Source organism: Leuciscus leuciscus, assembly GCF_965113295.1.
Source record: "Leuciscus leuciscus genome assembly, chromosome: 6".
NCBI lineage: Eukaryota > Metazoa > Chordata > Actinopteri > Cypriniformes > Leuciscidae > Leuciscus > Leuciscus leuciscus.
Window position 1 is genome coordinate 23,397,549 of NC_138730.1, and position 15,519 is coordinate 23,413,067.

At 40.2% G+C, this 15,519-nt stretch overlaps 2 protein-coding genes across 5 annotated transcripts in view; both read left to right on the plus strand.

Moving 5' to 3' along the window:
• The window catches only part of palmda (palmdelphin a), a 29,903-nt gene extending 21,606 nt beyond the window's left edge, over window positions 1–8,297 (plus strand). The window contains exons 10-11 of one of the 2 annotated variants that reach the window (XM_082172199.1): window positions 442–1,335; window positions 7,283–8,297. In XM_082172199.1, coding sequence (XP_082028325.1) covers window positions 442–1,335; window positions 7,283–7,323 — 935 coding nt within the window. In that variant the 3' untranslated portion in view covers window positions 7,324–8,297. Of the gene's footprint in view, window positions 1–441; window positions 3,273–7,282 lie in introns of those variants that run through there. The other variant, XM_082172200.1, reaches the window with a different exon arrangement.
• Window positions 8,298–8,563: 266 nt separating this feature from the next.
• Window positions 8,564–15,490, plus strand: LOC309500934 (uncharacterized protein). 3 transcript variants are annotated; one of them, XM_082172766.1, is made up of 4 exons: window positions 8,564–8,644; window positions 12,909–14,943; window positions 15,043–15,131; window positions 15,352–15,490. In XM_082172766.1, exons 1-4 carry the CDS (start codon window positions 8,639–8,641, stop codon window positions 15,445–15,447), a joined length of 2,226 nt encoding a protein of 741 aa, XP_082028892.1. In that variant the 5' UTR covers window positions 8,564–8,638; the 3' UTR covers window positions 15,448–15,490. The 3 variants fall into 3 exon arrangements, with proteins under 3 accessions (XP_082028892.1, XP_082028890.1, XP_082028891.1); XM_082172764.1 differs by lacking the exon at window positions 8,564–8,644 and adding an exon at window positions 11,031–11,331; XM_082172765.1 differs by lacking the exon at window positions 8,564–8,644 and adding an exon at window positions 11,031–11,331 and having other exon boundaries at window positions 15,325–15,446.
• The last annotated feature ends 29 nt before the right edge of the window (window positions 15,491–15,519 follow it).

Sequence of the window (15,519 nt, forward strand, 5' to 3'; positions counted from 1 at the left end):
AATGGGTTCTGCTGACAAAAAGGATTGGGAATCCATGTTGTAAAATGTTCATAGCTGAAGTGTGTCATTTCTGTGCCACCAAATGGGAAAAAACATAATGATAGTTTTCAAACAGGTTTCGTTTAAAACAAAAAGGGCAAATAAAGTTGATCATAGACACTATTGGTGCCAGTGGTTCTACGATCTATTTAGGCTTAAGATGCTTTTGAGAAACACAGCCCTGGTGTCATTGGTTGTTCAAACAGTTTGGTCGCCTCCAAAATCACACCACTGGTTGAGCGCTACAGCCACAGTCTTTACACTTTCATGGATATGGACACACAAATGTCTTACTTTCTTGTATCCAAGTTTAATACGCAAAGATAGTGGTTAATTTTTTAACACCTTAAAACAATCTTTAAAAATCGTATATATTACACTCATTCCATTTGTCTCTTACAGCTTTGTTTGCCATGGAAATTAATGTTCAGAAGGACTTGCGCACAGGTGAAAGCCAAGTGCTGTCCACCTCCGCCATTTCTCCCCAAGAGCTCCAGCAGAGAGGCATCAAAGTCTACGACGATGGCCGGAAGTCAGTCTACGCCTTACGCACGGACGGTGATCAGCCTGGTGCGAACGGAGTGGATGAACTCAGTCCTGTGGAGGTTGAGGAGCTGCTGAGACAGGCCTCAGAGAAAAAGAAGAGGTCCAATCAGGTTCAAATGGACCCTTCTTATCCTTACAACATCTCCCATGAACCACAATCAGACCCCAACAACATGGAGAGCCACAAACCCAACGGACACCAAGATCCCTACAGCATCGACTTATCTGCATGGCCCGAGCTTGTGTACAATGATGGTGTTCGCTATCCGGAGGATGCGGGTCATAGACTTCCACTCCTTCCAATGCCTGATTATAATGACAGACCAGACGAATACTATCAAAACGGCAATGGGAATAACTCCAGCCGTGAGTTATATAGAGGGGAAAGACACGCGCATGGACAATATTACAACCGAAGAGAGAGCAACCGGGGAACGCAGCATTTGGATTCTGACATCAGAAACCACAGCCTGTGCTCAGCCTACTCTGAGGACTCCAAAGTCAGCATCCTGAATGCCATGCCTTCGGATGAGCCCGTCACCATGATCTTCATGGGCTACCAGAATGCCGAAGATGACAGCCAGAGCTATGAGGGCTCAGTTCGGGCAGAGCTGGTAATCGTTGGAGACGGTGAAGATGACGCAAGCAAGAGCTTCCACCCTCATCAGAGCTCCAACGTCAACAACGCCTTTTCCTACTCTGCCAGATGGAAAGGCAAAAGAGAGAGCATAGAGGACCCGTCAACTACAGGTACCCGTAAGATTAAAAAAGTCAAAGAGAGACACAAGCACTGCTGTGTGCTGATGTAGTTGCACTAACACTCTATCAGCTCTTCTATGATGCAGCTTCTCACCAGACTGGCTTTCCTCACTCTGCATGCTGGACACTGCTGTGGTTTTCAGTTTTTCAGTGTCTTAAACTGTCCTTTATGTTGTCATTTGCTTATGTTGTTTGACAGCGTTTGTAAAAACACCTTGTCGTATATGTGTAGCTTTAGAGCAGGGGTCTTCAACTGCAGGGGTCCAACAATTATCATTTTTATGAAAATGTGTTGAACAAAGAAATCGATAATAAGTTAACTACAAACAAATCTAAGGTAATCTAAATACACTACAGTTTAAAAGTTTTGGGTCAGTAAGAGTTTTTAAGGAAGTCCAGGCTGCATTTATTTGATAAAAAATATAGTAAAACCAGTAATATTGTGAAATATTTTTTTCAATTCAAAATAACTTTCTATTTTAATACATTTTAAAATGTAATTTATTCCTCTAATGGCAAAGCTGAATTTTCAGCATTAGCTCTCATTCCCTCTCAAGGAACTGGGGTTATATTCATAACCTAGACACTCCCTTTGGAGGGAACTCAGCGCTGTGTAATAACGTTGACGCTATGGGAACGTTAATACCCACTTTGCCATGCTGAACAAGCACCTGCTTCACTAAGCTGTGAAGATATGCACAATCATAGTGAGCCAGTGTCAATAACTCAAGGGACTTACACCGGAATTAAATGTCAAAGTCTGTTCAGGCGCATAACCATGACATGCAAGGCCCTTAATACCTAGAAGATCTAGCAGCCCAGCTTGTGACATTCCTGAAGCTCAATGTTCTAACTAACCAGGTAAATTCCGTAACAGCCCAACAATGGATGAGATAAAGGATTGCTATTGCAACTCTAAACATCCTCAACCCCTTACTACCTCTTAAGCACTAGGAACAGCATTAGCGAAGGGAGCATGTGAGGTAACTCCTCAGCAGACTGATCTCCAGACTTAAAGTACTGGAGAGGGTGACAGATGAGAGAATGAATCACCAATTGCAATTCAATCTACTTCTGCTCTGTCAAGGAGCCTGCTTCAACCTTCACTACGCCTTTTGAAGAAGGGCATTATTTACAGCAACTCATACCCAGGGGAGCATGCAATGATGATTGGGGAGGGCCAAGCTCTATACCCTCAGCCTCATTGGCTAATAGATGCCTATTCCAACAGCTTTACTGAGGAGGACAGAAAGTGAGCTGCCACAGCGCAATGCCACCTTTATACTCCTCACGAACCTTTAGGAAACATGTTACATAGTTCCACTATGACCACACTATCACCATGTCCAAACTGGAGGGGCCGCAGATGAGATGAGGCAGTGAGACGCCCGTGGCGGTGTTGCCCAGTCTACCTAACCTGTACCAGCACTAAATCCAGCACTAGATGGATCTCTGAGGAGCGGAGGCTTTAACATGACAACCCTCTTGAGCGAGAGGAGGCCTGTCTATGCTCTACCCTAAAGATAGCTTACCAAGAAGGCTCACAGGGAGCCCTTCACACATGCTTGATATCACTGTCTAGACAGAGCTCTGGGAAGCAGAGGCCTCAGCATGATGACCCTCTTGAGTGAGAGGAGACCGGTCTACGTGTAATTGTCGTAGGCCAGTAAGAGTTGTGTGTGTAAATCTCAAGAGGCGCTCTAGCGACTGATGCTAGAGGCTGCGGTCTTTGGCCTCCTTGTTAGAGCGCCGTCTCCCACGCCGGAGACCACAGTTTGAATCCCGCTCGGAGTGGGTTGAGTAGAACTGGTTGCATATGCTCTACCCTAAAGACAGCTTACCAAGGAGGCTCACAGGGAGCCCTCCACACCTGATATCACTGTCTAGACAGAGCTCTGGGGAGCGGAGGCCTCAGCATGATTACCCTCTAGAGCAGGGATAGGCAACTCCGGTCCTGGAGGGCCGCTGTCCTGCAGAGTTTAGCTCCAACCCTAATTAAACACACCTGAACAAGGCAATCAATGTTTTCAGGATTACTAGATAGATACAGGCAGGTGAGTTTTTATCAGGGCTGAAGCTAAACTCTGCAGGACAGTGGCCCTCCAGGACCGGAGTTGCCTATCCCTGCTCTAGAGCGAGAGGAGGCCTGTCTATGCTCTACCCTAAATACTAGGAGTGTAACGATACGCGTATTCGTATCGAACCGTTCGGTACGAGGCTTTCGGTTCGGTTTTCGGTATGCATTACGTACCGAACGGTTCGTTGGACAATTTTTTTCTGCTGACCAAAATTTTGTTATTTCAAATGAAGGCGCGTCGCGGGTGGCAAGCGCGCTCATAGAGACTGGCGCGACCACAACATCAACTGGCAAATGCAATGTAAGGAACGAAACTGAGCTACTCTTATTGTGTTTGTGTGGACCGTTTATCAGTTTTGACCTGTGAAGCGGGACTCGCGAGCCCTATGCGCGAGCCTGATCAAGCAACACCGTACAGCACTAAGAGATCCAGACCAGTAAAGCATTTGAATTTCAAATGCTTTTTGAATTCGCCACTGAAGTAATAACATCGCTGCGAGATCTAGTGAGAAACATGCACATTTCTCTGTTATTAACGGATCAAACAGCGCTGACGTGGAAAAAACATCGTGCCATGAATGAACTGGCCGGTGTCCATAGATCAGCAACATTCACCGTGGAATGGATTTGCTGTAGTAACACTAACTGCAAGGTATGGAAGTTTGTCAGGAATAGTGGGCTATAATGCTTTCAAGTAACATTACGTCTGTTTTATTTTGACATTATGAATACAATTGCTGCCCTCAAATGTTAATCTGAACTAAAATAAACCTTTGTTTATAACTAGCCTACTACTACAATATTACATTTCATTTTGTCCAAGGAGCTGTTTTGTTTTATATGCTCATAAGAAGAGTCAAGTATAGCTCCATTATTGCTCAGTAAAAAAAGCAACAAAAAAAATATATTAAAAAATCATACTTTATGATGTTAGTTTTATTAAATAAAATAATAATTTTTTTAAAAATTATTAATTCAAGGACATTTCTCTGGCATTTATTTATTTTTGCTGTAGCCTATGGAAAACGTACCGAACCGAACCGTACCGAACCGTGACACAAGTGTATCGTATCGAACCGAACCGTGAATTTTGGTGAACCGTTACACCCCTACTAAATACACACTGGGGAGACAACAACTGGTGATGTCAATGGATCTAAATAGGAAAGCATAAAAAGGGAAAACTCCCCTGTCAAACTCATCCACCAGTTTATATCCGCGGTCCCCGTGATCAGAACCACCGCGGTGCCTCTGCAAACGCTGGGTCTAAAATGTGATGTGCAGACGCTCGATTCTGATCCCTCAAGAACAAGATCATGCGAGAGCAGAGCTTCCCCACCATGACTTATTGCAGTGCCTGCATACAGCCCCAAGAGCTGACAGCACTCACTCTGCTCTAAAGCTTACATTTACAGGCAATATCTTCACACACACACACACACACACTTAAACAAGCGGATCCTGAAGTCAAAGAGCTGATGACGTCTAAGGCAGGCAATTTTTTATACTCACGGGCGCTCCATGTGATGTCATAGGGCTGCAATCTGCCAATCAATTGCCATGCTTCCACACCTGCTTCAGACACCGGTCCTTCCTGGGGGGCGTTCGCATAGCATCAACTAGGGCTGCATCTCTGTGAGATGATGTGGCTTCTTACACAGAATAAGGCAGTTGTGTTTATTAGTCATGTTTAATCAATCTTCTGTTCATTCAGCTGCAGATAGTATGATGCCCGATAGGGATTTCCTGGAATAATGTGCGTTATCACTTCTCCAACGGGGCATATTTGGCGTGTCTGCGTTAGAGCGCCCTCTGGTTTTCAGATGGAGTAGCATTTACTACTGATCAGCTGTGCTGCACTGACAAGCTGTGCATAAAATAATTGCAGCCTTTGCCAAATCGCATGTGGTTTCATTGCGATTAATTGCGCAGCCCTAGCATCAACGTTATGACACAGTGTCTCATTCCCTCGAAAGGGAACAGTTGTGCTGCTTAACAATTTTGTGGAAACTGTGATACACTTTCTTCTCTAATGAATAGAAAGTGCAAAAGAACAGCATTTATTTGAAATAGATTTTTTTTGTTGAAAAAAATAAGTCTTTACTGTCGCTTTTGATCAAGTAGATGCATATTTGCTGAATAAAATCATTCATTTAAAAAAATAAATAAATACAGAATATCTTTGACGCCAAACTTTTGAACGGAAGTGTATGTCATTGTACCTCCCATATTAAGATGTATGATTTATGAAATCATTTACGTTTTAATTTCACCTAATACACTTAATATGTGATTCTGATCATTTTAATGAATTCGTAATGTAAACTTAAGTATGTAAATGCATTCATAAGGGCCTATACAGTATACATGTTGTTAATGGTCAAACTTAAAATACCTCAATTAAATTTTATGCAAAATGTGTCCACCAAGGGCTCCTTGAAAAAAAGACCCCTGATTTAGAGCTTTACCTCCCTCTAATGGTGAAAGGGCAGAAATGCACTTCTCTTTCAAAATAATACGTGAAATATGCAATAACTCTCCTTTGTTTTCACCTGCCAAACTTTCTATGCTATATTTCTTTTTTCATATTTTGCTTATAATTTCCTCCCTGTGCATTTGCCACTTGCAATAATAAGCATGAGAGCATGCCATCTGCTGTGACATGAACAGTCATGCTTGCTTTCATGGATTGTGTTTCTTTTCTGTCATGCATCCTTTATTTTGCTTTGACATTGAGTGTATGAGAGTGTGAAAAGAGTGAGAGATTAATCTTTGTAATAAAACTGATTGAATGAGTCTTGTTTTGTTTGTTTTTTTGTCTTTTTAATATCCCAATATGTTCTATTTAAAGAGATAGTTCACACAAAATGCTAATTAATAGTTTTTATTTTTTATTTAAATGCTATTATATTATTTATTAATATTTTGAATTAGATTTTTTTTTTGTAATTCTGTTATGTGTGTTTGTCTTGAGTTTTTTTTTATATTTAGCTTCAATTTATTTTTGAAGATAATCTTTTACTAATTTTAGTACTTCAACAGACTTATTTTGTTTGTTTGTCAAGACAACTTTGTTTTTACGGTTTTCATTTCATATTAATATTTTATTTCAGCTTTAACAAAAACTATTTTTAATAGTTTTAGTTTAAGTAAACAATAGCAGCTTTGTAATTAATCCATAGTTGTTTTTTCATGGAACACTAAAGGAGCTAAAGTAAATGTTAGAATATTCATTTAATGCAGAAAAACAAACTGATTACGACAGCATCCACCTACACAGATGTTGCATGAAAAGATAATTGACACACAACTTTTGAGGCTACACTAACTTAAAGCCATTATGGCAATATTTTGCTGCTAGACTCAATATAAATTATGTCGTTTAACAGTATGCTTTATCTAAAAAAAATAGGGGACACTCCCACACATGGCCCCCTCTCTGTCATCTCTTCATTGCAGAATACGCAATCCAGCCCTGTCAATCTTCTTCAGAAACACGCACACTCGGAGTGCTCCAGTGGTGGGCAGATAATTTGCTGTGCATGTCTTCCAACCTTAAGAGGCTTTTAAGAAGGCTGGCTGGTGTGCTTAAAACACTCTTATATAATCAATCTTGGGGATTATATAAATGGGGATAGATTGTTTCATGAGGACAAATGTCTTTATAGCTTGAGTTATTAAGATTACCCTTTTACTTAAACTGCCCTTGCACAAAAGATGAGTCAGTGAGGAGGAGGAGCACTGCTGATGTGTCTCAGAGGGAAGCTACTGGTGTGCATCAGCTGTCCATTAACTTCTATTTGGTTGGGAGGATTGAACTGAGCAGCTAAATCAATGTCTTTTCTCTCATGCTCCCAACAGCATTACAGATCCAGATGGAGAAACTGGGTCAAACCGCATAGTGCCTGACATCACTCTGAGAATCTTGTACGATTGTCCGAAGTGGCCAGGAAGACAAGAAACGTAGATCAACATCTCGGCGGAGACTTCTGAAAGTGAAAGGAGGATGTAATATTAACACTTTTCAGGAAAAATATTCTATAACTAAACCGTTTAACATTTTGTGCCTCTGTCAGTTTCTTTTATTCATAATGGTGCTTCAAAGAAATACAACACACACAGATATCTGCTGTAATTGACACTGACTGTTTGAAACGTCGAAAAGGGAAGATATTGTTGTCATATGATATGTCACCGTCTGAAGCTTCCTTTCAGATGTGTTCTCCTTGTTGAGAAAACCCCAGAATGACAGTCAAACCTCATGATGTGTGTGTGTATGTGGCTGACAGCTGTTTGGGACAGCTTTATTATCTGTGCTAATGAATGAATCTTTCTGTTGTGTTTTTGTGGGGATTTTATTTTTTTTTTTTCATTAGATGTCCATGTTACCTTTATCAAAAAAATAAAAAAATAATTAAAGGCATAGCTCACTCAAAAATGTTAAATCTGTCAACAGTTTTTCAACCTCATTTTATAAAACTTTCTCTCTTCTGATATTCTAAGCTGATAATTTATTTTCTTTTTTTTAAGATATCTTTCAATGTTAATTAAATATTTGACATTTCTGATATTTTTGTCATAGTGAAAGTGAATGGGGACACTCATTATCCATTCTCATTATGGAAAAGAGCAGATTGGACAATCTGCTAAATATCTAAATATACTTTTGTGTTTCACAGAGTCATACAGGGTTATTGTAATAACATGAGGGTGAGTAAATTATGATAGATTAACTGTCCCTTTTATGAAATAGCCTATCTGACAAATATTTTTGATGCATAAACACCTTATAATGTTGTTTTTGGTCCCCCTGTAGTTTTGCAAAAGTGATGGTAGAGCAAAAATAAATAAATAATAAAATCCTAAATCAGATTAAAGCTGATCCTTTAATACATTGAGCCTCTGTATTTAATTCTGTTCACCGGCGAAACTGTCTGATAACAGTCGTCTGGTGTGAGCTTTTTTTCCCAGAGCATTGAGGATTGTGTGCATGCATTTTTAGTTATATTCTCCTTTCTCTATACAGTACGTGTCTGTGTGTGTTTGAGCTTGTCATGTCTATCAGTGGAGTTACTGTGCTGCCATTGGTTGATTCCCACGCATTCAATCACAGCTGTGGCTTCTGTCAAACACATTCATACACACTAACACACACATACATGCACTCAAAGGAAGAAACGAGACCTTCACTGTTAAACCAGCCGACCTCAAAGCTCCATGACAGTAAGTATTCACATTTCAAACTTTTGTATTGATATGGAATTCACATTACTGTAGTGTAAGACATCGGTCTGGATGGGGAGAGTCATTGTGCACCTGCGTCTGGTGAGAAACATTTTTTATGCATCTTCAACAGAGTTTAAAAAAGGCTCAGATGTACACTTTGGAGTTTTGGCAGATTTATGCATTGTAGTGGGAAGGTCTTAAGTAGAAAAGACGGAGGAGAGAGAGATGATGCCTTTTTTGTTGTTACATTTGCAATTTGCTGGAGCGTACTCATGCTGCTTTTCCGTCAATTGTGTGGGTTGGAAGCAAAAACAGAAAAGATGGGGGAAAACATGCAGAGACTGAGCTACCAACACAGGCAGCAAACAGACAGAATATCCTCGAACAAACTTACTTTTGTTATTTTTACTATGATGCTCTGCAAGCAGATTTGAATAGCTTATTCTGAAGGAAAAAAAAAGCTTTGCCTCATTCCCTTCCACATCCAAAGGTAATCTCGGTTTATACAAGATGCATTGGATCTTTACATTTGTCAATTTGCAATCAGATCACCCAAAATGGGTGTTGTAAATATGGTCTAAAAACCATGATTAGTTTGCACAAAATTAAATGCATTGTCAAAACATTATCACTTTAACCTACGCCAATTATAATCAAGTCACTGGAATTGTTGTTTTACAAAAAGACATGTAAATATTTGGATATAAAGTTAGAGAGTGTGGAATTACACAATGAATAGAGTTTGCATTATACGTGACATTATTACAATAGAACAGATGTGGCAGTTGAGTAATACTGAATTCTGGGTTAGTCCTGGAAAAACATAATGATACATGAGGATTGGTTTGGCTTAGAGTCTAAGTGGAGGATGAGAGGATGAGTTTTATAGATAATAAATATAGAATATCAACATTTGTGAGATTTAGTCAGTCTAAACAGTTTTGAGGTTAACTGATTCTAAATCTCTGGAAACTATTATGTTGAGTTTTTTGTGTCTATTTGTTAATGAGAAATTAGTGGACACATCATTTTGTATGATACATTTGAGCAAAAGTTATAGTTTTTATTTTGGATTATAAAATATAAAATTAGACCCTTGTGGTATGATGATCCCCCTCCCCCAGAATTGGTGCCAAGTTGTTACTAGTGTTATTATTTTAAAATTGACTAATTATTGTAATTAATGGTGCTATTATTCAGTATTTCCATAAATTAGATGTACATATCAGACATCTTTGCTTAAAACCTATAGGTAAGTTCAGTGGAATCATTAAATATGCATTCCTAGTGTTGCTATCATCTTCAATTAATATATAAAATATAAAATGCCTGTATGTGTCACGGGTTGTAAAGGAACAAACCAGGAGTAAATCAAAACACTATTTATTTAAATACTGAGAGAACAACAGGAGCACACAACAAACACAAACAATACAGGACAGGGAACTAACTCAACTCAATAACTATAACAACCAATAAGGAGCGGGAGCATGGGAAATTAGGTCAAACTAAACAGGCAACATAACAGAATATAATCGTCATAGAATAATTTTACCTTTCAGATAAATCTTTTTTACTGGGATTCTGCTGTGTCATGGTTATTCAATTATTATCAACCAAATTGTCAGAATAAAATTTTAAATACAATAGTTGATTTAGTATTTACATTAATGACACTTTACAAAACAATATATAAATATTAATAAGAATTATATAAAAAGTTATTTATACATTCTGCAAAAGTGTATCCTGGGGCTTCTTACCCCAGGTGGGGAGGGGGTCAACTTACCTCAGTAGGGGCCATCTTATCCCTTTTTTAATATTTTACTTTTTGTGCTATAACAACTAAATAAGCAAATGTTTCTATTTATTTCCAATAATAACATTGACTGATGCATCATCATCTTGCACATGCTAAAGTTATCTAAATATGTTACAGTTTAAAAGTAAATCCACATTGTTGTTGGGGGAGGGGAATATATAAAAGAATATAATGAAGAGTTCAGATGCAAAAGTGCCATCTGAAATTTTCTTATAGAATGATCATTTTTATCAAGCTCGTATGTTGAAGTTCAGTAATTTCACTTAAATGACAATTAATAGGTCATTTTCATTGCCATTTAAGTGAAATTACTGAACTTAAATAGGCTATAGCCTACGAGCTTGATAAAAATTGTCATTCTATAAGAAAATTTCAGATGGCACTTAGAGGCTTTTGCATCTGAACTCTCTTCATATATTCTTTTATATATGGGTCCCCATCCTACCCATGTATAAAAGAAGAGTCCAAGAATGACCTTGCTTAGAATATGGACTGCATGTTCAAAAATCGCGTGGGCAAAACCAAGCGTTCAATAGTTGGTTGAGAAAGTGTGGGCGCCAGAGGGACAGAGCGGCTCCGTTTCAGTGCAAGCAGAGCTGCGGGGCTCGTGCATTCAGTTGCTGTCGTTTCTGTCAATATCTTTATCTGCTCTATTTCACATTTGACAATTGCTGACGGATCGATAGGTCTGAACAGGAATTTGTCGCGAGCTATATTTTCCCTCATCGAGTTCAACCATATGAATTACTCGCGACGCGTCGCCATTTGGTTACTCGCGTTATCAGTGCAAATTATTCAGGCATGTGCGTATTGCGGTAGATTGGAGATGATATCCGTTTGGCTCCTCTTTTTAAAGCTGCTGGTAGGTATCAAAATACTGAAGCTTTGTGCATCTGTTGCATCCGTATGCTTTGGTGAACATCTGCATGCGCAAGGCACGACGAGCGAGTGATGCAGGAATTATGTGTGCTGCATTTGTACCGTCGTGCTTGTAAGAGTGTCCAGTGTATTTAAAAAGAGTTATGATGATGCTGTCTATATCCGAAATCTCTATGACTGATCGGTATAAATTCCTTATCTGCTTGTAGTGTCAACACTGCAGTGATAGAGTAGAATATACCATTTGCCAAAGAGAAGTTTGACTTAAAGGGAAAAAATCACCTTCACCACAAATAGCAAATCCATATACGTTCTTTGGAAAACAAAATGAGATCAGTCACCATTCACTTTCATTAGATGGAAACAAGATGCAATGAAAGTAAATGGTGACAGAGGGTGTTAGTCCCTAACACATCTTAATTTTGGGGGGATCTTTCCCTTTAATGCAACAGTCACACTTATTGGATAATTAATAACTGATGACATAATTTTGCTATCTGCAGAATTCCACCTCTGGCAAAGTGGATGCGATGTTCAGACATCAGAAATCTATTTTCCAAAACAGACAGGGGTTAATGGTGGTCACAGCACCAGCAGGCATGCATAAAATAACATCATATCCGCTCGATATGAGCAATAGATTTGTTTCTCTGTCTCTCTTACTGGATAAACTCAGGCTGATAGCTCTAATAAACCAACTGCATCATGGCACTTTGATAAGGTTGTCTCTGACAAGTGAGTTGCTTATACATGGCTCTTACTGTATAATAAACAAGACAGCCTCCTCAGATGGAGCATGTTGCCAGGCAACCACTACTTTTCGGGAAAAAAACAGAACAGACCCTCTGAAGTCGTATCTTGCAAATAAATTATGATTATGACAGTATTAAATAAAATGGCATTTTGATCATCCACGTAATGTAAGCTCCTCTCAGTTTATGTTTCATGAGTGTGAGCACTGAACCAGCACAAAGAAGGGAAATTATAAATGATTAAGTGATACATTTTAAGGAAATATGAATTATTGTAGATTGTAACTGAGTACAGTCGTCCAATTAGCTTTTGGATTTGTAGTACTTTCAAGAAAGTAGTGTACTTTTTCAGTAGTGTTAGCATTCTCTTTATTTAAGCTTAGAGGGTTTTGTGATCACAACTTGAATGAACTCATTGGCTAACCCGAGTTTATTTAAAATGACATACTTAAAATTAAAGCAGAGGTCACATATTTTCTTTTAGGCTACTAAAACATCCTTTAATGTAGATTTTCAGCCCACTTTGCAATTGCCTGCGTTGTTAGAAACCACTTCTCATGGATATTTGGCATATCAAAGAGGTCCACCCACTCCTCACAGCATGGATGCCAGAATAGCTTGATGAAACTAAAGTGCCACTGTGCAATTCTGCAGAAAACAGCACAAGGCTGGTTGTCTATGTTCACTGGATCTGAGACTTTTCAAGGACCAAGACTGAAAAAAAATGTTAGCGTTTGTCATGTTTTGAGTCTTTCTAAGCTTGGTTCCTTTAATTCTAAACAGATCTGTTTCAATGTAACTTTCTTAGAGAGCCACAGCTGGTGTGGGAAGGTCATATGGAAGTGAACTAAATGAAGGCAAAAGCACCTCTGTAAATCAGCAACAAAAAGAGCAGAAATACCTCTCTGAAACAGTCACCATGGAGACCAGCCAGCTTTCAGAAATGGCTGATCTTACAGACTGTAAAATGGATCCTGGGTGTACAGAGGGCCAGACATGCCAATTTACTGAGGAGGTAAATGAATGTTTTGACACATATTTGTCAGAGTGCCTGGATACCAGAAAGAGCAACCCCCACGAAGACCTTGATGGGCAAGACGACAAAGGCATAACCAATGCAAGTGATAGCTCAGGTGAATCTGATGGGAGCAAAGAATCTCAAGATAGCGTTATGGTCAACAAACAAGAACAGCCGAATGGTAGAGAATCTTTGACCTCTGATTCTCATGAAGACCCTCACACGAATGACCAACCAGAAGAGGAAATGGAAATCAACAATTCTGATGATGCCCAAGAGGAGGAGCACAATGAACCTGAAGAGAGGGTGGATGCAGAAGAAGAATCTGTGCTGGAGAAGCATATGAACGAGCTGGTGATTTCTGAAGTCCAGACTGAAACTTGCCCAGATATGGATCGAGATGACCTGAGTGACTGTCTGCTTGTGGAAATGGCCATCATTTCATCAGACAGTGATGCTGAGGAGCCATGGAGATCTTTAGTTCCACCAGCTGTCAACAAAGAGGAGATTGAAGAGAACGGTGATCTCTTGGGTATGGATGAAGCAGAGGTAAACCCGGAAGACCAAGCAAGGCAGGAAGAAGTTGAAGTGATTGATAGCAATGCTGAACCTGAAGATGAAGCCCTAGCTTTGAACCTTAATGAAACTGAGATTCTAGAACAACCAGAGTGTCCCACCGAATGTGAGCTGCAAGATATTTCTTTGGACTCCTCTGTCCATTACTGCAGCTTAACAAAGATTGCAGAGGACGAAGATGAGCTTGGGAAAACCTCAAAGCACAACCTGCAGCGCCTGTCTTGTTCAACTTCAGAGCTCGACAAGAAGTTGCCGCAGGACTTCTGCGTGGTTCAGGAAATAAAGAGCGAGAATGTCAGCACAGAGCATCTGGATTTCAGGGTGGCTCGCAAGCAATGGCAGAAGATGGAAGAGCAAACCAAGGGTCTGGTGCACCGGCCAGTGATGAAGCAGGGATCTTGCCAGGGTGGGCACAGCTTAATGTATACACCTGTCCGCAACATTGATCGCCCTAGAAGAGACCCTGACATTGAGAGTCTTGGTCTGGGGGAGAACCAGTACACTCAATTCAGCCCTTGTTCAGAGGATTCTGGTCTGGATGACACAAGCTACAGGTCACCTTACGATGAGCCAGAGACTCCAGTGGAGCGGGAGATCCGTGAAGCTCTCGAGCGAGAGGAGAATTTCAGACGAGAGAGGGCAATGGCAAAGATGTCTGCTGGTGACGCTACACAAGTTCAACCCAGGCCTAGTGTTCTTCACCACAGCAGATCAGAGCCTGGGGAGAAAGGACGGATGTTTGACACACCGGAGGACAGATGCAGGTCTCAGAGGTCCCCTAGTGCAAGAACTCCAACTCTGTCCGTCACTGCATCTTCTGGAAGAAATCCCACATACCATGAAATGACCGCCAGCAATGTCATTATACTCGAGCCGGATTTGTACCCCACAAGTCCACGGAATCGAGGGAATGGTGGGCTTCTCTCTCCAGGGACCAGCAGTTTCCATGAATGGCCAGACATGAACAACGTGATAATCCTGGAGACATCAAATCTCATAATTCGAAGTGCCTCAGAATTCTGCCTGAGCACTGCATGTCAAGAGACACAAGAGAGCACGTTTCAGAACAATCCCTTCTTCAAACTGCGCTCTCACAGCACCCAGTCTCTGGTGGATCAGGAGATCAAGTTGGTGAAGCAAAGAGAAGAGGAGCTTAGGAGGCAGAGAGCACAACTATATGTAAAGGAGAGATATGACACAGTCCTCGTGTCCCCCAGCCAACTGCAGAATTTCACTTATGAGAGACCAGGTAGCACATTTTGCAACTAGTAAAGTATTTACTTCATTGATGTTATTATACAAAGATGTAGTTAAGCAAACGTCGTTCTTTTATTTGGACACTTTACAGGAGAGGTACCAGCAAAATCCAAGTCTTCACCATCATCTCCATCAAAGATGCGCAAAATGGATCGCTTCGCTTTGTCCTGCGACCACAAGGTACATTCAGTTTAGGCATGCAGATTCAAAGTTGCAGATTTTAAACTGTACATATTTCTCTGTTTGTCCTCTCATGAATCATATATAAGTGTTCTGAATTCCATTGCAAAGCAACTGTTTTTCATCTGTTACACATCTCTGACATCTCATTGATCTGTGCCCATTTCACCTTGAAACTGGAAACTGCATGCAGTTTTACAGGTGAAGTTTTCTCCTTTAGTTCCCTGAAGCTCCTTTCCCTCGAGTCAGACGAAAAAGTGCCCTGGCCCAGAGGTGGGAGGCAGGTATCTTTGCCAATCATCAGCAACAAGACTGAATGATTTACCTAAATGAAGCACCGGCGCATAAATCAAGTTTCCATTACAGTATACGCATGTAGAAATAGATT

What these genes read in the sequence shown, in the direction of transcription:
- LOC309500934 (XM_082172764.1), top strand. Translation starts at nt 11,209, where the DNA reads ATGAATTACTCGCGACGCGTCGCCATTTGGTTACTCGCGTTATCAGTG. An exon ending in TCCTCTTTTTAAAGCTGCTG is followed by an intron (nt 11,332 to 12,908) that starts GTAGGTATCAAA and finishes TAACTTTCTTAG; the next exon opens with AGAGCCACAGCTGGTGTGGG. An exon ending in CTTTGTCCTGCGACCACAAG is followed by an intron (nt 15,132 to 15,351) that starts GTACATTCAGTT and finishes TTTCTCCTTTAG; the next exon opens with TTCCCTGAAGCTCCTTTCCC.